Genomic DNA, 26368 nt, shown 5'->3' on the forward strand with positions numbered 1-26368 from the left:
CCACATGCCCGTTCAAAATTTGGTTAAATGCCTCAAACGCTACATTCGGATCACGTCCACAAAATACATCAATCCAGCTTTCTAACCTAAGCCTCTCATTCAATAACTCATAATTCGTTCCTCTAAAATGGATCCTATCAGTTGCCGACCTTGGTATTTTATTGAAGTTAATATCATTAATTAATAAAGCAGTCAGTATGTAATGAATCAGTAAACAATTCAGAAACTTTACAAGATTTTCGGAATTTCAATATATTTCAAGCATTTAGGTTTCAAGATTTTTAATTTGAAAATAAATTTTTATATGCAACTATAATTTTCTGCGCATCGATTGGTAATCTTGCTATAAATAATTATTTAAAATAAGTGTTTGGCAAGACTGATAATTAAATGGCAACCGAAATTTGCAAATTTTACTTTATACTAAACAAACATATTTATACATAGATCAAATGTATGTATATTTAACGCGAAAAAAAATCATTCTTTGTTTTTTGTTCTATTCTTGACGACTTTGATTTTTTTTCCAGAAACAAAATATTTTCATGATCGTTGGTTGCTATTCTTTTGTTTTTTTTTTTTATTTTTTAATCGAAATTTGAAATAAAAACAAAAATTCCCATGACGAATAGTATGGCGTTGTCGACGCCCCCTTTTTTCTCTGATGTTTTCATTTTATTCTTATTATATTTAATGACTTAATGTGAATGCAATGGAATAATTTGTTTTTCACTGTTTTATTATTTCGGTACCAACATTAAACATCTATACATTTTCGTTTAATGTAGGAAACGCTTACGATTTTAGTGAATTTAAACTTTTCATTATAAATATAATGTGTAAATTCTTTTATATAAAATAGGGGGAAATTTTTTTAAGTATTTAAATAAGAAAAAAGAAAAATTAGATTTTCGAAAATGCAACAATTAATTTCCTTAAAGGGGGTTTTTCTTTTAACAATATTCTGTAATTTATTTTAATTTAGAAATTTCAACCACAGTATTTAATATACTTGGAAGGAACCCTTAGAATTGTGTAATATGATATTAGTAAAACAATAATATCAACAAAATATACTTCTTTGTCCAATCTATGATAATCGGCACTTAAAATCCCGAACCGAGCTTACCGAGTTTTTAAATTTTTGAGCGAAATTACCTCGCAAAATCACATTTTTCGAAAATACATAAATGTGATATACGGAATTGATATACCGTAAACATAACTGAATTTCTGGAAGTCAAAGCTATGATTTCCAGCAACTTCATAATAAAGTAAAACAATAAATGTTTTCATTAATAATTTCAGTGTTCACTTACGTACATATACATAATGTATATACATACACACATGTACTTAATATTTATTACCATATTAAAATTTAAAATATATTGAAATACAAAATTTTAAAATTTTCACAATTTATACGCGAAAATTATAATTCATAAATCAATAAGATAAATATGAAAAAAAAAAACTATTTTTTTATTGAAAGGTTATATAGGTTAAAAAATAAAGTATGAATTCGAAGCGCCTCATACAAAACAACGTAAGGCATTTTTTTTTTTTTGTAAGTGCTTTTTATGTGAATAAAAAAAAAACCAACCACAAATAATTTTTATTACAATCGCTTGCAATAAATTTTCTGTATGAAATAAATTGCAAAACAAACAAAATAAACGGGAAAGAATAAAATTCTTATTTTAATTGACATGATCACCGCTGCGTTAACATTTTGTAAATTGCCCAAAAAACTGACAACAACACAAAAATGACAACGAAAAAAAAAAAAAACAAAAATTTGAGGAATTTCTTTTCAAAGACGTCGCGAATCTCATTCACTTTTCCGTTTTTGTTTTTTTACTTAACCATTCCCTTCAATGATCGCAAGTTTTTGTAAATCACGCGTAAATAAATTAAAAAGCAAATTCTCTTCACACATGTTTGTCATATTCTGCGTGTGGAGTTGCTACATTTCACAACTTTTATTATTTGCAATTTAATTTTTTTTTCGTTAATTTTTATTTCATACATAAAAATGCCCCTTATTTTATTTTGCAATATGTAAGTTTGGTTTGGGTTGGGAGGTAAATTTTGTAAAAAAAAAAAAAACAAAAATAATTTAAAATTTCTAGACTTTACAGAATTTACTTAACTTATTTTTTTTAAACAAACATTTCTCAATTGAATGCAATTTCGAATATCTTTTCTCGCCTTATTTGCTTCTTTGAGAGCGCAGACAGTGGAATTTTTGTTGCGTACATATAAAACGCAATGTAATTTGTTATTTGTTTTTGACAGATTGGTTTTGAAAACTCGAAAATTAAAATTTTATTTTAGATTGCCATATTTTTTTTTTGTTTTTGTTGTATAATCACAATAAAATTTATGAGACAAATTTTTAAGAAAAATTAAAAAAAAAAAGAGGTGCAAATTAAATTTACAGTAATTTTTAAAAATAATGAAGAAAGACTGCTGAAAAGGCTCAAGCAAAGAGCTATTTAAAATTTTTAATCATAAAATTGATTATCAGTTCGTTTTCTTTTAACTTCTTCCACATTATAGTTGAGATGAAAATATTTTCATTTATCACTCTTGTGTTCTTTAAATTGTTCTTTAAATTAAAGTGTTTCGAAATTACCCAATAGAAGAGTACTGGATCGCTCGTATTTTAATATTAATAAACATTTTAAATGGTTATTTTTATAGTAAAAATTTCTAATAAAAATTACTTACTTCCATACAAATAAAGATGATATTAAAACGACTAGAACTAAAAGTAATGAAAAAACAGCTATCATAGCTGAAGTTTGTAATGATGGACTACTGTGGTAACTAGCATCAAGTATCTGAAAATAAAAAAAAAAAATGTTTATTAAATTTTTTTAATATTATATTCGGAAAAGATTTCAACTTATTTTGTATGAAATAATTTCGATATAAAATTAAAATTTGGAATTGTTCGGGTATAAATGAGGCACGAACTTTAATTTAGTCTTAAAACGAGAAGCAGTGGTCATAAACAGTAAGAGCTTTTACAATACGATTTTTCTGTTCCTATAATATATTGGAATTTTCGAATAACACAAACCATTTTAAAATTTCTGAGAGTTGAAGTATGACCAAAACATTCAAATAACTTTAAGCCAATGAAAATTGTTGTTTGATTTATGAATAACGTTAATGTTTGATGGATGACGTGAATAAGAAGAATGTATTGCGCAGCTATTTCTCATATTTGTGAATAAATTTTTAATAAATGGACCATTTTAAGTTCGATTATTTTTCGTAGTGCAAGTGAATTAGTTTGATTAGTTCTCTTATAAAGCAAGTGGAGTTCGATTGTAGACGTTGTTTTATATAGCCGCAATTAGGACTGTATTCAATTTAACACAATTTCCAATAAAGGTTCATTTGTAAATTGGCTTTAATTTGCATTTTTAACTTTTAACAGAAGTTTTTAATACTTTTATTCTCGGATTTAAATCATTTTAGTCATTTCAAAACATTTCAAACTTTCACTCTATTGCATTTAGAGTTGATTTGTTCATTTAAATCGGCTTCTTTATTATTACATATATCATTTTACTTAATAGTCTAAATTTTAACTTTTTTTTTCTAATTCAGTCTGATAGATTCATTGATAGCAATGACAACTTTTATCAAAAATTCTAACATTATCAACATTTTAATTATCACTTGATCTGTTCACGTTACGTGTTTATAAAACTTTTTTAACAACTTTTTTTTTCTCTCATACTCACAAATTCAATAATGTGTGTTGGTGTTATATTATGTGTAGGTCTATATTATGATAAGTATACAAGTATTTTGATCCTTGCTGAAAAAAGAGAATATAAAAGTTTTCAATTTTAAAAATTCTTTTAAGGTTTGATTGTTACAAAATCAATCACATATCAAAAACTTTTTTCGCCTTCCTCACTCTTTTTTTTTTATTGGTTAAACTTTTTTTATTTTTTATCTGGCGGACCGAAGAATGAAAAATATTTTTATTCGTAATAAAGACTTTCATGCCAATTCTCTTCTTTTCTCTTATATTCTTGTTGTAAAAAGTTTAAAAAAGAAAAATTCCAGTTGCGAACAATGAAAATTCCGTGGATTATTTAAAGTTTTACTTGAGAAAATAAAAAAAAAAATGTTTTTTTTTTTTTTGTTACAAATGTGAAGAATAAGTTTTTAAAAAGTGTTTTTCAAACAATTTCATTGAAAAAACATACAAATTTAGTTCAAGAAATTGAAAAAGTTTTTAAATATTTTTTTCTGACATTCTATATTCTTTGTAAATTGAAGATGCAGCCGTTTTTGTTTTCGTACAAAATAAAAAATGTGCTAGATCAAAAATTTACTAGGGAAGGCTGTTTAGTGTTGTTCACACAGTCCTTTTTTTTTTTCTTAGAAAATTTTCGCATAAAATTGCAAAAAAGTAATGAGTATCACACAAATGACCCGGCTTAATGTTCACGGGGTAATAGGAGCAAAACGACAAATATGTACTAGTTGTGTGTGGTGGACCCGTTGCACTTACCATTCCTAAAATGAATATCCTTTAAGAGTAATAAGCAAAGAATTATTCTTGACAAAAAAGTGAAGAAAAATAACATAGCAAATGTATCGAGAACAAAACAGATTGCCTTCACCTTTATACATTTTAAATTCAACTCTCTGGTTTAACTTCAGGATTAACAGGATTTCAAGCTCCGAGTAAAACAATTTTAAGTCTCATTTTTAAAAATGACGAAATTTCGACTAAAACTAAATTTGTAGAGTTGAGATTACTTTTTGTTTCATTTAATATTTTTGGTAAATTTTTTTTAATATTTTAAAAAACATCGACACGATGTGTTAAAACGACTAAACCAGATTTCCTAAATCATAGTATGATTTTTAGAAAATCATACTATGATTTAGGAATTGATAGAATTGAAAATTGGATTCATAGAAAATCTTCTGAATCCAATTAAATTTTGTTGAAATACAGTAAGTATAGATTTGAATACGGAGATCTCGAATAATTTAATATTGCAACTTTGATACGAGTATTTTATTAGAATCGACCGATTTAAGTTGAAAACAAAACAAGAGCGATTTTCCCTTGCGAAATTTCAAAATTTATATAAAATACGCATACTTAAATGGGACTATCGAGAATTAAACGAAATTACAGTCCCGAATTTTCACCGCCGGCCTAAATTTTTACTTTACCGCATGTGGTTTTTTTTTGGCATTATCTTTTTTCATGTGTTTATGTGACATTATATACAAAATACTGTTGAATTGATTTTTTCGTTCCGCTCTTATTCTGGTTTAACAACGAAAATCGTTCGCCATTGTCGCCCACCGCTTTGGTTCTGTTTTCACAGTTATTGCTAGATAGCTTTATTGCCATTTTATACTTGCAATTGCTATTATTTTGCCCTTAGTTTGCAACACTATATAAACGTAAAAATATTAATTTTTTAAATGAAAATATTTTCTTACTGTAATATGTACATAGTAAAGACACACATTCTGTATGAATGATATTGTATGCACACCCAAATAAACATAAGTTTTAAATTTTTTTTTGACTCAAAATAAATTTTTAAAATCAAGATTTGTATTAAACTATAACTAAGTTAAATAAGTTTGAGTATTAAAAGTTTTAAAACCTAAATTCCTTAGAATAATAGAAAGACACTGGAAAAAAAAAAACAAAATAGTATACCTATATAGGTACTCATCCGAAAAAAAAATAGTAAAATAGTTAAAAGAACAGTAAAAATGTTTGAATAAGTTTAAATAAGAAATTGGAATAGTAAAATGAACACAATTTTAATGGAAAATTAAATTTTAAAATTTGAAAACTTTTTAACTTTTATTTTTTTTTTTTAATACATGCATACATCAGTGAATTTTACTTTGAAATTAACATACAAACAAACCATGAAACCATAAAAGGAAAATAAAAAAAAGGGTTTATAATCTGCTAATTTTAAAATCTTTTGATGTTTTTTTTTTTTTGAAACTGAAATTTTCAGTACTTTGGGAGCTTCCCTTCTGTTTTGTTTGTTTTTCTTTTGTTTTTGTTTTCTTGACTTACTTTTCTAAAATAAACATTTAATTTTCACAATTTTTTTTGTTTTGGTTTTTGTATATTCCTTTTAAATCCTTTTTCTTTACTTTTCACTTCCTTTTATTTTCAATTTGCGTTTTTCGTTTTTAATTTTTTTATTATTTTCTTCTTACCAACTCTCTTAGCATAAATATAATCAGCCAAATCAACTTTGTTTTCCCCCACCCCTCCAACCCTCTCCCATTTTTACCCAAGTTACAACTACCACTATTACTCCAATTTATTTATTTTCTCTTTCTTACTCAATATACAAGATACAATGTATATATACATGTGTTTTTTTTTTTTGCTTTTTTAAAATAATCTACTGCTACTCTTTTTTTTCTGTACATATAATCCTTACTCTTCTTAAGTGATTCTTGAACTTTTTAAGTTATCTAATACCAATCGATTACTATGGAATTTGGAATAAAAAACAAAAAGGACAAGAAGCAAAAAAAACTGAAGTATCGACAGGATAAAATATTTTTCATGTGATATATAAGTACATACAAGACGAATGTACGTAAATATCGTAAAATAAAATAACAACAACACAATAACAAAAACAAAAACACTGTAAAAAAAACGAAAAACCAATTGAAGTAAAAATTGTTTCTGAAAGATATTGCTATCGTTTCTCTTCGATTAAACTATATGTCTAAAACGTTTTTGATGCGAAGAAATAAAAAAAAAAAATAAAATTAAAATGAGAATAAAAAAAATTTAAAAATAACAAAAAAATTAAAAAAAAAACATTTTTTTTATTTAAAGAAAATCAAGAAATCGGAAAAACTCTTTATACACAAGAAAAAATAATAAAAAAAAAGAAGAGAAATAACAGTAAAACATAACAGTAAAAAATGTTGAAATAAATCCTTTAAGTGGATGATTGCTTGATTGTGGGTGAACGTCAATGACAAGAAAACAAAAAAAAATAACAAAATGAGAGTAATAAAAAAAAATAAAATAAAAGAGAGAAACAAATTGTTGAGAAGGGGGCCGGGATAAAAATAACAAAAATAAATAAATTGCAAAACGCTCATTTTTTCTAACATCATAGCAAAAAAAAAGAGCCAAAGAAAGAAAGAGAAAAAAGAAAACAAATTAAATCAGTGAAGTGTGACATTCTCCTTCTCTTTCTTCTTTCTCTTTCTTATATTGCTTTCTATGGAATTAATTTATAAAAACTATTACTATTTTAACACGGCTTATAACTTAATAAATCACATAAAATTCCAAAAAAAAAAAAATAAAACAAAACAAAAAAAAATTATTTAATATGAAAAATTCAATTTAGTTTTTAAAAATTCAGTAGTTCTCTGCGTCGCAATTATTTTATAAAAACAAGATTCTATTTTAGATCTGGTAAAACGTTATAAAGGTGTATGAAACCCAGGTTTTTGTAATGTTTGATTTAAGAGCACACGTTATATATATCATGTACATACATTCATTTAGAAGCTCATTATGTGTCTCACTAGTTTTACTCACTATAAACTAGTGGAAATGGAGTACTGAACGGTTTGAGTGTATTACAATTCGTACAATATTAATTTCATTTAATTTAAAAAGTTATTTAGAAGTCTCACAGCAGGAAGTGAGATAATGATCTTATGAAAAATTTAGAACACAAGAATTCGGTTATTAGTTCGTAAATCTTAAATTTTATAACACAAACCAATAAATTATATAATACAATATAGCATAATTCTAAAAATAATGAAAATCCAGTTTGATATGGCACAACTCAATCTTTAAATGCTTTGAGCAAGAGTAAATTAACGAAAATGTTAACTCGATTTTCAGAAATTCTAGAGAGACGGGCAGCAAATTTGAATTATTGCAACAAAATTTGCGCATTATTCCACACTACCACAGAATATTCAATGAAAATTGAAATAATTGATTTCGAAGTTCTGAAAGAATTATTAAGGATTATTTTTCTATCACGAATTTATGAACGAAATTAATAAATTGTAGCAATAAAATTACTGCAATTGGAATGCTATTCAATTTGTAAATTAAGCACTTGAAAAGTCATTCAATATTATTTTGAAGGCTAGATCATAAAAAATGAGTTCATTTGTGATTTTTATAAACAATAATTTATTAAAAAAAAAATAAAAGCAACCAAAATGGTTTTAATAAATCATACTCAGGAACCGAGGTCTATGAGGAACAAAGAGCTCTAAGGAACCGAGGTTTCTGAATAAAGTAAGATAAAATTTTTTTTCTAAAAGCATGTATTTATTTATAAATTTATTAATATTTCGAATTTTTACAGAATATGTTTTGTAAATTCATGAAAAGAATTGGTATACGCAGTTATTCTAACTTACAACTTATCTAAATTTACATCCCAATGTTACACATTATACCCATGGACTGAAAACGAATAATAAGATTTTATATGTATATAAACTATAGAGGATCTATGGTTTTACTCAATTTAATATTTTACTGTTAAAAATAGGTAAGTAATTTTATTTATATTTTATATAATAAAAAACAAAAAATGGTTAATATTAAAATGAGATTGTGTGTATAATACCAAAAAGCGTCACCTTTCGGTCATAAAACATTTTCTTGAGAAAATATAAAAAATTCTTACAATATAATTTTTATGTTTTTCCATTTGAATTTATTTATTTTTTGTTTTGTTGCCTTTCCTTAAATGCCCTTAATATTCTTATATTTCTGAACTTTATTAAATTTATGTTAAAATATTTCAATTCAGTTTTTCATTTTTTTTTCTGTTTTCTTATAAAGCACAGCTGTGAAATTTAAATTTAATATGGTCATTATAATTTTACATATATGAATACCTATTTACATTATGTATGAATGTATATTTATTATGTATGTACATACATAACGGTGTACATAACTTATAACATTAAGTTGTCTGCTTATACTTTATAAACGTATATAAAGACTTGTATCCTTTTTCACGGTTGTATTAGCATTATGTTTAATAAAATAAATAAAAAAAAAATTCATTTTCATTTTGTCCTTTTATATTTTATTGAGAACGCTTTGTTTTACTGTTTTTTGCTTCTTTATTTTTTTTTTTTAAATAAACGAGTGATTTTTGATTTAAAAGTGGAATATTATAATGTGGAAAACAAAAAACAAAAAATAAAAAGTCGGAATAACAATAAAAATAACAATAGCAACAATTTATGCAAACACACAAAAAAAAAATTATTTTTTATTTTCCCTGTTTATATTATGTAACATATATTGTTATATACTATATGTGTGTATAACAAATATTGTTTATGTAAATTTTCTAAATAAACAGACTGTCGAACAAATAAAACATATTTTGCCTCCATATTTTGTCTTTTTTTATTACAATTTTTTTGTTTTCTTTTTCAAAAAGCTGTAACATTTTCAAAAAAAAAAAAAAACAATTTTACTTTTATATATATACGGTTTTTTCCCCTGCAATATTTTCTCCCTCACAAGTATACCAGATTTTCTAAAAGTCGTTTATACTTTCCTCATGTTTTTAATTTTTGAGAATGTAAAAAATCAGTAAAAAATTAAATTTTTTATTTTTGTTTAACGGGATGTTCTCGTTCGTCTGTCCTTTTTTTTATAAATTTATCACTTATATGATAAATTAGGTGAAAAAATTCGATGGTCATCTTTCTCTTCTCCTTGAGTACGGCGCTTGACCCAACAAAACCTGCCGGAGATCCACTGCCCTGATGTACTCAAGCAACTTGTGAAATACTGCCGCGAGGGTAACGTCCCCCAGTATTTCCCTTCTCTGGAAAATACTACCAGAGAGCACCACACTTCGAGAGCACAACAATCTCCAAGAAGATGCATACTCTCTCTATCACTCTCACTGCACTCTCCCGCAATCTTAACAAATTATATGACCCCAAATTTTAAATAAAAAATTCGTGAAATTGCAAAATTTTAAAGAAGGCTCAAATGCGAGCCAATACAAGAAAAAACGACATGGAACCAAATTTAAAATTGCAAAAGTAAGCCTTGTTTTTGCGCCAAAGTTGTAACATAAAAATTATTCGGTAGAAATTCAAATTACCAATAATAAACAACAACACAGCATGATGGACCGCAAAACAGTTACTTTTAAAATTGTTCTACAAAACGATTGCCTTTTCAAAGAGCAATTTCCTGTTTAATATGAAAAATGTGCTGTTTGAAAAATGAACTTCATGTTCTTCTAGAAAACTTTTGAAAATATCAAAGAGTTGTGTCTTTTGATTTTTTTTTCCAAAGATCTTGCAATCCTTGTCAAAAAGAAAACACAGACATGTGGTAGAAAAAAAAAAAAACAAAAAATGGAATTTCTTTAATTTAAAGGGTAGTTTACAACTATGTAAGTACTATGAATTTTCCTATATTTGGATACATATGTATGTAATATATGTAAGCACGTGTACAATATGTGCGTAGGTTTGTAATTGAACATACTTGAACAATTTTTTATTTTATTTATGTTTTTACGCTGGAATGCCATTTTAATGTGAATTTTAGTCATTCTTTCTTATTATATGTTTTATTTCTTTATACTTGTATGTATGTGCTTCCTTGTAGTTTTCATCAAATTTTTTTTCTTCTTCAACTTTTATTTTTAATCTTTGCCTTGAACATTTTATATGCAATGTCGTCCTTTTTGTACATTTCTACTCTTATTTTCTCTCTTTGTTGTCCAAAATATTTTGTTTTTGTTCTTGGCTTTAACTTCTTTGTGTACTTTAAATTTTACATATTTCGTGTAATACATGAATTGTCTATCCATTCATAAGTACTTTTAAGAAATAACGTCATGTTTTTGTTATGCAAAGAATTATATAAAGTAGAAGTTATTGGAAAATTTAGAAAACATCAATTTAATTTTCCAATTTTAATTAGGTTCAACTCGATATAGTATAGTTCTTGGGAATAATTAAAGTTTTGAAAAGTTCAAGAGCCAATAAGCCAGAGAATTTTAATGTAATTAACAGAAAAATCAACTGAAAATCAAATTAAATGTGTTCATTATTCAAAATTGACCAGTGGTTAATAAAATGCCGGAAGTTTGAATTCGATTCTTCTAGGAATATCATAACCTTTTAGAAAACCAATTAAAAGGTGCACAAATACCTTCATATATGAGAAACAAACGATTTTCTACCAACTTCTATTTTCTTTTCAGTGCAAGTATATTTTGGGTATATGTAAATAAATTTTATTTTTTTTTTTTTGGTTCTTATACCTACATACAAACATAATATTATGTAATTTAAAAAATGTAATAAAAATTTTTCATTGTGATGAACTTGATATTGTATTTTGTTTCTCTATTTTTTTTTTCAAGAAAATATAAGAAAAAAACCTCTTCACTATTTTATTATTTAGGGCTCAGTTGACCAAATTATTGAAATTGAGTTCCACTCTGTAACATTCAAATGTATTTACATGTACCTTAAGTCCACAGAAACATACGGAATTTTTATATTTAAATTTACTGTGTGTATATTTGGACTGAACTCTATTTAACAATAAATAAGATTTTTTAGCTTCATAAAATATTTAAAATGGTTTTCTTACTGATTTCCTTTATACTTACATATTACAAATTAAATACATGTTCAAATATATGTGTTTATGTGTGTATGTAAAAATTCTATTTTCAATTGAAATTTTGAAATATTTCAAGTTGAAGGATTATACGTATCCTTAAAATTTTCTTATAGTTTTGTAACAAAAAATTTTTAAGAATAAAATAATATTTTTCCCTCCCGCTATAGTATTTCAATATGCTTAAAAATTTAGTCCCAAGAAATTATAAAATTGCATTTTTTGAAATTTTTCTCATGAAATGAGAATTTTAAATGAGAAATACTAATTAGTTAATAAAAATTTCTTTAATCAATTATCATTTTACGCATGATAATAAAGAGTACGTAGAAAACAATTAGAAAAGCAATAAGAAATTTACACCTTATAATTTCCAAGTAAAACATAAAATATTCTGGAACTCACATTATCAACAACTACAATAATCTTGCTATAATCTTTTTATTTTTGCCAAAGATGTTCATTTTGCATTTTGTTTACATTGAAAATAAATTCTCTCTGTAGATTTCAGCAGGGTCTGTCTGTTGCTCTGCTTGTTTATGTGTTATTTTCGTGAAATTAATTTGGACGAAATTTAGTATTCAAATTCGAATGCTAATGTAGTTTCCTTCACGTCAGCCTTCTATAATCAATATAAAGAAAAAGTAGCAAACGTGATTCCTTGAAAATTTTATGACAAAATACAACATCCAAACATGAAATTGTAACAAAAATTTTCCAAAAATATCAAATATTGCCCGTATTTCAATGGTTTAGAGATCCCTTAACAATTTGTACCCCATATATAAGTATATTTTATATATTTTTAATAATCAATACTAATATCACATTAGTTGCATATTTAATTTCAATTTAAATTATTTTAAAAGTATTAAAGTTACACTTTTTTTTTTAATATTTTTAAAAAAAAGTTCAATATTTCAAAATTATTTCCAAATATTTGCAATACTCAAAAATTATATTTCATAAATTATGAAAAATTAGAAAAAATAAATGAAAATATTAAAAAATTGTTAAAAATTTAAAATAAAAAAAAAAAAATCTAAAATATTGATTTAATTTCTTATTTTTAATTTAAAACATTTTATTTTTTTATTTTTTAAATAGTAGGTGCTCAACTCTGTGAATATCTCTCTAAATCAGTAAGAGCTCTGGCAGATATGCATTCTTTAGTTTTCCAACTGTTTGATTGCTCATTTGTATTCCATAGGTTTATATTAAAGCGTGCACACTTGCAAACTGTATGATCAAATGCAATTAAGCAATCAAACAGTTTGTAATTTGGTAACTAAACTTTTTACACCACTTTAGAACAATCTCGCTATTTTACTCGTCAAGTGAGATTAAAGTGAGTAACATATATTTGTATAATGTAATTTTTAAATGAGAAAAATTATTCCGTATTGCGTATCTCGCGTTTTTCTAAAATGTATATATACAAAATATATTCACTCTGTTTTTGAAAGTGAAACGTTCAGTCGACAATTTGAGAAAAAATGCAATAATCCAATTGAAAAAATGAGCAATATTATTTTGGAAAAATTAAATATCCACTACAAAAACGAAGAGTTTTGATTTGAGTGTGAATAAAAAGTGAGATGAGAATGTGAAATACACACTTGGGCTGTTAAGCTTTTTAGTTCAAAAATTTTTTGCGAATTTCCCGTTCAACGCGACATTACTAAATTAACAATAGAAAACAATAGAGTTACAAACTCAGCGAATTTTAAAGCGAATTGTTAAATGAGAACTGAATAATGTTGTTTGCTCAATTCTTCAACTCGGCACTTCAATTAGTAGATACTAGAAATTACCCTGTTCATTTTTAATATATAGATGAAACAATTTTTTAAATAATTTATAGTTATTTGTATAAAAATATTTTTGGGTATATTATTTATACAAATATTTTACAAAAACAAAAGAATGAAAAACATTCAACTTTTTCATAAATATTTTTCCAAAATTTAAATTAGCCACAAAATAACATACAAATATTTTTCAATTATAAAAATTAATGTATGCATGTATGCTATATACATACATGACTATGTTTATTTATTGTACATATTTCAATTTATGTATGATGTATGTATGTACGTATGTTAGATAAATGTATAATATTGTTGATTTTGCTTTTTATATTATTATTAATTAAAAAAAACGATATATATATATATATGTTTTGTATATGTTTGTACGAATATTCATAAAAAAATATATATGAATAAACAAATTAAAAATTAACAAGTAAAAACGTTTCAGTCGGTATGAACCGATTGAATTATACCCTGCACCTTTCATTGTTGTATAGCAATTACTTAAACCTGTGAAACCATTCTATAGAAACTTCACGGATATGTCTGATCTATAACTGAACACACAAGTTTCGTGAATCTGACTTTATTATTTTTCCAAATATTTAAAATTAGTTTTTGGAGTTGTATGGCAGGTACCCGAACCTGCCAAGCAATTCCACTAAAACTTCGCTAATATATCTGATCTATAATTGGACACACAACTGCCAAGTTTCATGAATTTTACTTTATTATTTTTCCAAATATTTAAAATTAGCTTTTGGAGTTGTATGGCAGGTACCCGAACCTGCCAAGCAATTCCACTAAAACTTCGCTAATATATCTGATCTATAATTGGACACACAACTGCCAAGTTTCAAGAATCTAACTTTATTACTTTTCCAAATATTTAAAATAAGCTTTTGGACTTGTATGGGAGCCACTCGAACCTGTCAAGCAATTCCACCAAAACTTCAGAAATATCTTTGACCTATAATTGGACACATAACTGCCAAGTTTCATGAATCTGACTTTATTATTTTTCCAAATATTTAAAATAAGCTTTTGGACTTGTATGGGAGCTGCTCGAACCTGTCAAGCAATTCTACCAAAACTTCAGAAATATCTTTGACCTATAATTGGACACACGACTGGCAAGTTTCATGAATCTGACTTTATTATTTTGCCGAATATAAAAAATTTGCTTTTGGAGTTGTATGGCAGCCACCCGAACCGGTGCAGCTATCTCATTAAAGTTTTTAGAGCATATGTAGAATATAATTGGACACATGTATACAAAATTCTATATTTGTACCTTTATTAGTTTTTGAAATAATTAAAATAAACTCTTTGAGTTGTATGGCAGCTCCCCGAACCCGTTGTCCGAATTGGTCCAATAACAATAGGGTTCGTCCTTGGCACAAAAGAAACAACTTGTGAAAGTTTGGTGTCGATTGCATTATTCGTTTTTGAGTTATCGTGCGATCGGACGGACGGACGGACGGACGGACGGACGGACGGACGGACGGACGGACGGACGGACGGACGGACGGACGGACATGTCTAAATCAACGCAGAATTTTACGCTGAGCAAGAATATATATATATGTCCATACCGCAGATGACTCCTTCAAGTAGTTACAAACTCCATACCAAAGTTAATATACCCTTCACGAAGTGCAGGGTATAAAAAATGAATGAGAAATTCTCATTTATTATTCAGATGGTTTTCTTCTTCCCTCATCCTTTTCCATATTATAAGAAAAATCATTGATAAGTGTATACAATAATATTTGCCTTCGAAATCTTAAAAAATCTAGTTGATAACATAATTATTGCAAGAAACGTGATTAAATTGATAGCGAGGCAAAATTAGCGTGGTTAACAGGAACTATTAGTAGTACGAAACGCTATATTAAATAATTCAAAGAAAGTTTTGCAACACTGTTGCAACAAGTGAAAAGAAATTATATTTGATCTTCAGCATCATACTCCAGATTTCGCTACAGCAAATTTTTATTTTTCCTTAGCTCTGTTAAATTTTTTTTTTCAGAATGATTGGGAATTGGGAACTTTGGAAAAAAATTTGTTAGTCATCATTAGTTGTCAAGCTTTGCAGTTCTCGATTTGATTAAACTAGATACTCTGCAAAGGTAGATTTTAAATTCAATCCCGTTTTTAATATTGTCTCTGTTACAGAAGTTTTATGTTTTAATTTAAACGCCAAATATATTTTAAACTAAAATTTAAATTTTATTTTTGCTCATATTTATATTAGTAAGATTTAAAGTTATATTTGAAAACTTTATTTCAAAAGTTACAAGAACTTATTATTTAATTATATAAGGATTCGAATTTTATAAAAAAGGATTTTTAAGATTTTTTCGTATTTTAATTAGAAAATAAAAGTCTATATAATCATATTACAAATATTATTCATTCATGCGTAGTTAATATTCATACCTTAAAAAATATATGTACACATTATATCAAGAATATTGACTTAACAAATACACATACACATACATGCGTGCACATATACTCATACGAATAATAAAAAAGCTATTCATATTTGAATTCAAAAATGTGTTAAAAATCATTTTAAAAAGGCTTTCAATCTACCCCCATACTTTTCTAATTTAAAAAAAAAAAAATCTGATGTGGTCAGCACATAACCGACCGCATTGTATATTGTCTAGTTGAGCGAAAGGGTTACAGAATATTATAAAAATGTCTTTTAAATACTTCTTTCCAATTTTTAGGACATTAGTAAGCTTATAGTTAACATACCTAGAAAAATGTAAATTTGGCTCTTAGTAGAGTTTCGCTTTGTGCTATCCGAAATGCTCACCAGTTAACCAGAACTCAAATATTAAATTTCAAAAAATTCCATCAATTCGTTCCGTAGATATGGTGAAAAATGTAAAATCGGCCCGCAAATCAGTTTTCGAGCCTGATCTTTCCAAAAAAATTTATATGTTCATTGTTTTAATACGAGGAATTCAAATATTAAATTTCAATGAAATCGGCCAATTATATTCCTTTATATACGCAAAAATGTAAAAAGAAAATGTAAAAAGAAAAAATAGTTTATATATGAAATTTCAAGTAAATCAGTTAAATATTTTCTTCAAAATGATATATATAGAGGCCTGATATATCCCAAAAGCTGATCAATCCGTGCCATGGTGGAAATAAACTTACATATGAAATTTCATCAAAATTGGTTCAGCAGAACTTGAGATACACGCGTGCACACACAGACCGACAGACCGTCGAACCGACAGGTTGCTAAAAATAATTTACTTGCACTTCCCTACTATGGAGAAGTGCATTCCCACCGAAAACTCGATATGCAAAATTTGTTGCCATCACATAACCTACCTATTGTTTACACAATACGGTCGGTAATACCTATTGTTTACACAATACGGTCGGTAAAAATGTGTAGCCTTTAAGCATAAAATGTACATATGTACGTGTGTATATGTGTTGTGGCTCTGGCTTAGAAAAACATAGAAAATAATATGACTTAAGGCATTTTAACATTAAAATTTAAATGAAGTCGGTAGTTATGTATGTACATACGAGTACAAAATATTTAGGATTTGCAAGACAGTGCTACAGAACCTTTCAAGTTTTCATGATATTAATACAGTAATATACTCGTATGCTGAATATTCGGTTTTATGATTATATTCCAAGATTGATTATTAAGAAACCTTTCTTTACAACAAAAAAAAATGTTGATTTTCTTACAATATTTGTGTGTCAAATAATTTTTCTATTAGGTCTAGTAAAACTTCTAATATTGAAAGACATAAATTAATTTTTCCTTATGACGACCGCATTTCATTAAATTTGTTTAATGATGCAAGGGGTATACCCATCGGGAAGATATTTCAAACTAGTACAAACTTTCCCTTATTAAAATCTGGTTGGCAATAAGGCAAATTTCCTAAAATAAGAATTATTAGATTTGGAAAAGTTTTTGGAAAAATCTAAAAGAATCACACTGAAATTTAATATTTTGGAAGGAGTAAAATTTTTATGAATTATTCTCAGCTTTTTTTGTAAAATATATTTAACTTCGCTAGTTTTTCGGAATATTGTCAGCTTTTTTTAAATATTTTTTTAACTGCATCGGACTTTCGGATTAATATTTATGATTTAGCCATTTTAGGCGGTGTTTTTTTGTTATTGCAATTCAATATTGATTGTAAAATATTAAACAATTAATAGCCTTACCCCACTCTTTTGTCCCTTTTCCAAACAGCTTCTTTAATATTTTTTGTCAGGCTTACCTATTCTATAATATGCTCTAATATTTTAATCCAACATCCATTATTGATTTACGAGCAAAATTTGCGTCTGTTTTACTCAAAGGCATAGCCCCGTCAAGTCCAACTCGAACTGAATAACAATCTTTCCATTGTTTCATTGTTATGATTTCCTCTTTTATAAAACACTGGCGACGGAAATGATAATAGTAACTCATATAAACAGTTTTTGTTTACAACTAAATGGAATGTAAGTATGTATGTAAGTATGTACATATATTGTAATTCGAAAAGTAACAAAGTCAAATAAAACAACTTTTTACAACAATATTCAAATAGGGGTTAAAGGTGGAAAAATTCTCATTTCCTTTTTAAATCTTTGTGTTTTCTTTTTCTTTTGTTTTAAAAATTAAAAATTCTTCGATCTTCCTTCAAGAAATTTTTGCTTCCAAAAAGAAATCTGGAAAGGTACTTATTAACTTTTTTTTCTTTTTTGAAATTTTGAACAAAAAAGTTAAATGATGAACATAACCAAAAAATTCTCTTTAAAATTCAAAAATTTTAAATATAAGACTGAAAACGAAATGTCAAAATATTATTATCCTTTTTCAAATCTCAAGGTCAAAGACAACTTTTTCCTTGAAAAATATTTATTAAAACAAAATAAGAAAGTCAACAAAATTATATTTGAATTTTTATTTAAGAATTTTCCTTAACACTGTTCGTAAAGTCGGAAATATAAATATGTATATATATAGGAATGTGTGTATGTATATGTTTGTATAATTTGTGTATATGCGAGCATTTCTAACTTGTAATCATTTTATTTTTAGATTTTTTTATTATTAAAATTTTTTTGCATTTTTCTTTTTTTTTTCTCTTTCATAAGATTTTCAAGTTAAGAAAACTTTTCTCATTTCCAAGAAGACATTCATTTCAAGTATATAAGTTTAGTGTTCTTAGTTTAAACTTTTTTAAATAAGATTTTTGACAAAAAACGAGAAAGAAAAAATCATAAAATCACAAAAATAACAAAATGAATAAAACATCAAAAATGAGAAAGATTGTCATTTATATCAGAATCTCTACAAGTAAATATCTTTTATGACAATTTCTGTCAAAAAATATTTCTCAAAACAAAAAAACAAACAAAACACGAATAATGTTAAAGTATAACTGAATGTCGGAATAAATGAGAATGAAACACCTGATCAAATTATCGTGCACCTTTATTAAGAAAAATAAAAAGTTATTATTTTTTATAATTGAAACGTGACCTGCCATGTCAAATGGATAATTTTTGCAAAAAAACTAAATCTTATAATATTATTTTTATTTGGGATTATTTTTTTTTTTTGTTTTGATAAAAGCTATTAACCCTTTACGACATGACATAATAATATTAACGTAAATGATTGGAATTATAAAAGTAACAAACGTGATTTTTTGCTAAGAGAAATGTTTTGTAGAGGTGATTTTACTATCCCACTGTTTTTGAGGTCTAACAACGAAAAACGTTCAACGTTACGGATCACCGCTTTATATACTTTCAAATAATATACGATAAAAATGCTAAAAATTAAATAATTTTTGCCATAATATTCGAAAGTTATTGGAATAATCATAATTCTTAGAATTCAGAAGAGAATTAATTTCGAAGTGATGCGAGTATTTACACACAATGACACGTCAGATACAAGAATATTTTTTATAATAAGAAAAATCTTCTCTGCCTTCACTCTGACAGTGAAGGAAAATAATAGCAATATAGAAATAACGTAAGGTTTCTTTACATAATATGACGATAGTTAATCTGACATTTTTTGAATAGTATAATACGATTGTATAACAGTTGCATTCTTATAACTGCTCCATGCCTAATTGAAAAGCAAAAGTGAAAAAAAAATTTTAGACTTAAACAATTCAATCAGTGTTAACAAAAAGTGTTACAGTAGCAGATTGAGGTTATTTCAATTACCATTACAAGATTTTCGTTGAGACTTGACAACAACTTTTAATCTATATTTTGAAATCGCATTTGTAAAATTCTTCCACAGAAACTACGTGTCAATCTTCCACAATATTCGACACAATATTACACAGGCAAAACATAACTGCACGCAATTCTATATTTAAATTTGTTTCAAAAACATCATTTCAAAACAAATTTTAGTTGGAAAAGTAATATTAAATTTATAATATAATTTTAACAAAAAAAATTGTTAATTAAATTAAAATTAAATTTTGTGAAATTCTTATATTTATTTGCTCAGACTTTTCCAATTTTTAGAAAATCTCATGGCATCACAAAATTTTTCCGTAAAAATTACGTATGAATTTTTCCCATTGTGTTCAGATGCCAAATTAAAATTATAAAAAACGAAAAAAAAAACAATAATAAAACAAATATTTTATTTGTTTTCAGAATTTTAAAAAGTTTTTTTTTTTTTTAAATTTGGTTGCAAAAAGTTTTGTTTGTTTTTTCTGCTTTAGTTTGAGTTTTCCTTTTTGTTTTGAATTGTCAAGGTGCAATTTTGAATAAATTCATATTTTATTTTTAATGGAAATCTCATATTACGTACATAAATTATGTATATACGTTAACGAAATGTTATTGAACTACATACGTGCATATATACGTAAGCATAGTTGATATGCACAAGCATTTTTTATATTGTTTAAAAAATAATTTACGCTGTTCTTTGTTCATATTTCTTATTATTCCAATGCAAGACATTTTGACATTTAAAATTAAAATCCCCCAAAAAAATGAAGACATTTTAAAATGCAATTTGAAGATTTTTAAATCAAGCATTTAAATTTAATGCAATGGTACAGCAAACATACAAAAATAATATTATTTTTTGAGAAAAACGTTAAGTCGCACATATACGTACATATGGCACGCTATAGCTGTAATTAGATATCAAATATTATTGCATATATTTAGGTTAAATGTATGTGTGCGTCTGTTCACGAGGAAGAAAATATTTTCAATAAATCCAAAGACACCTGTTTATAATTTATCATACAACACTCCATTTTAATAGGCCCCAACATTTTTACAGTTATATAGTCTATATAGGGAATTTGACCAAAATGAAGTACACTGTCAACAAGTGTATATGAATTTAATCAAGCTTTAATATACCTGATTATACTCCCAACTAAAATATTAGGGTTAATAATAATAATTAAAATAGCAAGTTAGAAAAATTCTGCATTTCAAGTATAGAATCCAAATTATTTTTAACAATTTAACAAAAGAAATCGTATATATCAAAAAGCTCGCTATATGTTATATTTGAAAGGATTTGTTGTATCTTAGGAACTGCATCACGGTGAATAGTAACACATAACTAATATTCAATTTATTGAGACAAAAATTTCTATTCCTCGATTTGACCTTAAAAATTCCAATGTCATATTTAATATTTTTTCTTTTTCTTTTCTTTTTTTTAAGATCACTCCGGTTACCAAAATTAATTTGCATTGTATCTATAAGAGTTTTTTCTTTCATGGAAAGCTGTTCCTTTATAAAGCATGAATACACAATAGAAAGCTAGTAGAACCAATTTTTTAACTCGTAAAAGAACTCATATACTCGTAATATATGAGTTAACCAAATTAGGCCAGTATTATAAAATTATTATTCGCCTTCATTGAAAATGCTTTCAAATCCAAAAGCCGCAAGAAGCACTATATTAAGTTTTTAAATATTTTAAATTTCTAATAAAAATATTAAAAAAATCTCCAAAAGTCCTTAAAAAAAAAAAACTTTAAAGTTTCATATAACAGATTTATATGCATAAAATTCGAAAAAAAAACATTTTCTTTAAAAATATAAGACTGTCCTACAAAATTAAATATTTATCAATAAAAGAGTCCTTTATTCTTAAGACTGTCTTTATATACTTTCTACTATATTCCTATATAATATTTTCTATTATCTTTCTTAGATTATTTGCAATGTGTTATATACACATACTTATTTTGAAGATGAAAGGGAAAAAGAACCCTCAATGAAAAGTTACCTTAATAGCCTATTTACCTCTGTCATGTGGAAAAATTGGATGGATTTACTTAACATTTTGCAAAAAAAAAAGAAAAAAATTTCCTTTTTTATCTTATTTTCTTTCTCTTTCCAATTTTTACAATTTCATATTATATACGTCATATATTGTGTGTAAGGGAAATGTTTGGAAAATATTCTAAATAAAATTCATTCATTCGATTCAGGTACCGACCTTATATATATGAATGTGAATCCCTAGAATTGGTAAAACGTTACATTTAATATTAAATTTAGTTATTTTTTTTTTTACCCAATTTTTTATTTATACAAGTGGTGTGTTTGTGTATTTTTACAATATTTTGTTTAAAGAGATATTATATTACGTATAGGACTTTAAAAGGAATATCGGTTTTCATCCTTATTATAAGAATATATGATTTTTTAATAAAATATATAAAATACAGGATACATACATATAGAAAAACAAAAACAAAAATAAAATGTGAAAAGACAACAAACTTGGCGATCGCATTAAATATCAAGAGAAATAAAATTCAAAATGGGATTCGATAAGTAAATCTGAATGAAGGACTAAGGACTAAAACAAAAAAAAAAATAGGAGCAGTAAGAGGAGAATGTAAAACATTATAAGAATAACAAGAATATATGAAGATTCTTTCTGTGTTTTGGTACCGAATGTTTATGATTTCTTCCATAATGTGTGTACTAAAAAGTTTTCCATTTTCTTTTTGTTTTTTTTTATGATGGTCGCTAAAAACAAAAGTAGAAAAATTCTAAAGTCAGAAAAATATTAAAAAAGTTTTATAAAATTTAATGGTTTCTAAAGCAGCACATTTGTTTTATGGAATTAAAAATATTTTATTTTTTAAGATTGTTCCATTTCCATTGCTGTTTTATAATGCTTTCTTATAATTGCATATTTATTGGAGGTGAATATTAGGGTATTCAGATTAACAAGTAATTGCACTTATATGTTTCAGAAACACATGCATTTTTCTTTGAAATGAAAACATTTATTGTTACGCCTTAGTTTCAATAAAACTTAACAACACTTCAATAGGGTTTATAGCTTTCTGGGGTGACCGAAACTGATCATTTTCTGATTGAAAAGGAAGAAAATATGGAATAAATTTTGTTGTATTAATAATAAACCATTTAATAATGTCCGAAAATATATGTGAAAAGGAAAATTCAATCCCATTCAAACAACAATGAGTTCGCGTTGAGAAAAATGTTTAATTATGGCAGTTTCCGCTTGTGACATTCAAAGATGATTATAGGTTTATAAGGCATAATAAGTTTTCATTTTGAAATTATTAGAATTTTCAATTTTGAAGAAAATGTGCTATTTAAAAATATATAAATATTTAGCATATACCTACATTAAAATAATGTACAGTAAACTTATGTGAATTGGGAAAACGTTAAAACGTGAATAGCTTACGTAAACATATCAAAACTTTTTTAGATAGTTGGTTTAACAGTAGGCTACCTATACGTATAATGAAAGTGTCACAATTTCAAAATTAATTGAATGAGAATTACTAAACTAGTTCGGTTAGTAAAAGCGGAAAATTAGTTTTTTTGAAAATTTAAAAATTGTAATCCCACAACTATACAAAATGAAAACAAAATTTATATAGCACAATTGTATACTGCTCTAAGTACAATTATCTTAAATCTTTAGTTTCAAAATAGTAAGAAATAATACTAAACTATACAAAGAATTACAAAGAATAGGAAAAACTCAATTTAAACATGCTTTAAAGAAATAATAATCCGTCTGAAAAATGCGTAACAGCTTACGTTTACTATAGTCAATTCAAATTCGAATATAATTGAATTAAATTTCTTAAAATTAGTTTGAAGCTTTGTAATTTTACCGAAAATTATTGAATAATGTAATAAAGGAATAATTTAGAGTTGGTCCCAATTTTGGATATTTTTTGCGACATCGCAATGTGAGAGGGTATCCGTAATTTTATTTTGAAATCTTCCTTCACCTAATCTAAAGTTGTTTTGGTTTCCATTTTATTTATATAGGAATAGAACAACCAATATTGTCATTTTTACCTAATATTTCTGAATTAAAAAACCATAGAGTTCGAAAAATGCGAGAATAAGATGTTATTAAAGCAATTTTATCCGATAAACGAAAGACAACAAAACTAGTCAATTATATTTTTTCTCGAAATCAATAATGAAATATCGAATCTTCCAATTTTATTCGAAAAACACGATTTTACTGTCGAAATATATGTATGTACATGTTTGCAGATATAAAAAACAAATAAAACATAAAATACAATGTTATAAAAATGTTAAAAATAAAAAGAAAATAAAAACGAAATGACAAAAACAAAAAGAAAATCGAAAAAGTTATTGAATTCATTTTCTGTACCGGTTACTCTTCTGGCTTTGACAAACTTTTATCATTTAATATTAAGCCAAGCAGGGGGCATTAAGACTTTTTCAAAATCTTCTTCATGCATATAAAAATTATTGTTATATATGTTATACATTTTGTGTAATATGTATAGATATAATATATTATTAATTCTCATATATTGCGAAACTTTATTGATGATTTTGAGTATTTATCAGAAAGTGTAATCAAAAAAAAAAGAGAAAAGAGAAACTGTCAACTAAAAGCACACAAACAAAACAATATGAAAAAGAAGAAAATCGTATAAATTGTTTGATATTTGTTTTTATTAGACAAAAATAGCAAAGTAATTGGAAAAGAATTGTTACCATTTTGCAATAAATATTTTTCATATTATAAGTTTTTAATTAATATTTATATTTCGAATAAATATGAGAATAAAATATAAAAAGTTTTGGTTTTTTTGTTTTTTTGTAATTTGCAAAGGATACATTATAATTTTATTGTAATTTATAAGGATATTTGATTTTTCTTTTTTCTCTCTCTCACTCTTTATTTCTTGTTTACTCATCTGAAATTAATGGTCATATTATAATTTCATGAACTTAAATTTTATAACAATTTTGTAAGTTGTAAATATTATGAGTTATTTTTATTTTCAAGTATTATTTTTTATTCAAAATTGATTGAGATATGGGGGGATGGGGAGTAAGTAATTTAATTTCGAACGTAAAAGAATGGCACAAAAAAATTATTTCAAGAACCAATACTTCTTAAGGGTTAGATAATATGTTATTTGGAGAAGGATTTTTGAAAATTAACTATAAACTCAACAACAGCGTATAAAAATTTAAAAATTCACTCCTTTACAGGCATATGATAATTTTATTCTATAAAAAGGATAGTAAAATACTGTAAAGAATAGTACAATAGTAAATTATTGTAGAACTTAATCACTTATTGTAATTATTATCGTAAATATTAAGAATTATTATTCGTATGTTAGCGGTAATAAACGCTGTTATTAGTGAAATAATGTTACAATAATAAATTTACGATATTATTAGTAAAAAGTTGCCAATAAATTTACGATATTATTAGTAAAAAGTTCTAATTGTAAACTAAATTCATATACAAATGATTTTTTTTTTCACTTTGACTGCTTAGTGATCCGTTTTTTAGAAAAAGTTTTAAAATAATTTTCTATACCATTTTTCCTACTCTTACTCCTACTCTTCTTCAGCCCCACGTGAAATTTGAGACTCTTTTATATTACTCTACATTGTAGTCATACTTCGGTTATTATAGTCATAATTCAGGTTTGCAGTTCTGACTGTAAAATATCTTATTAGTTAAAACTGCATTACAAAATAACTACTAAAGCAGCATTACAACATAACTACTATAGCAGTGAAATCTAACTTAACCCGAAAAATTGATTCAAATTTAGGTTTAGGACTCGTAGAGAAAAATGACCTAAAATCGCATATTTTATCGCATTTTAAGTAATTTTCAAAGTTTTTTTAATAACGAAACAATTATGAAATTTAAATATAAATAAGTTTTGAGTTCTAAATCTATTAGAGATTTCCAATAAGTAATTATATAATGATTTATAACAGTATTGCACTTCAATAAAAATTTGTTAGATTTCGTAACTTTTTACATGTTAGTTGAGTTGATATCCACCATATTTTTAAATTATAAATCAATTACTATTATTTCTAGTCTTATTCTTCAATAATGCACCATTTTTTTTTTAAAGTATTAGAATATTTTTTCCCCCTGAAACTCGATTATACTGCATTTGATTTAAAAACTCATGCATAACAAGTTCTTCACTTTAAGTGACTTTTATTTAGAAAAATTTTTTGGAAAATTTCATCTTCTTCTTTTTTATAATGACATGCTTCACTTATTTTTTTCTCGAAAAAACTAAAAATAATCACATGAAATTTGTACGATATTACTATCAAATTTTCTGTTGAAGATATGAAAAAAAAGTAAACTGGTATATCACCCATTACAGTTAACTATAAGCATCTTCTTTTCAAATACAAATGCAAGTAAAGCACTTGATCTTGAAAATTATATTTTTTGGTGGTTCAATTGCTTTTCTCTTTTTCGATTTTTTTGTACATCTTCTTTTTT

At 25.6% G+C, this 26368-nt stretch overlaps 1 protein-coding gene across 1 annotated transcript in view; it reads right to left on the reverse strand.

Annotated features, from left to right (window-relative positions):
* Positions 1-2611: 2611 nt before the first annotated feature.
* LOC129613045 (uncharacterized) overlaps positions 2612-26368 on the reverse strand; it is a 155657-nt gene continuing 131900 nt past the window's right edge. The window contains exon 3 of the mRNA XM_055526939.1: positions 2612-2849. Within this exon, the coding sequence (XP_055382914.1) occupies positions 2733-2849 (117 nt within the window). The 3' untranslated portion in view covers positions 2612-2732. The remainder of the gene's footprint in view (positions 2850-26368) is intronic.

The sequence above is a fragment of the Condylostylus longicornis genome, unplaced genomic scaffold (genome assembly GCF_029603195.1).
Source record: "Condylostylus longicornis isolate FDR11 unplaced genomic scaffold, ASM2960319v2 ptg000080l, whole genome shotgun sequence".
Taxonomy (NCBI): Eukaryota; Metazoa; Arthropoda; class Insecta; order Diptera; family Dolichopodidae; genus Condylostylus; species Condylostylus longicornis.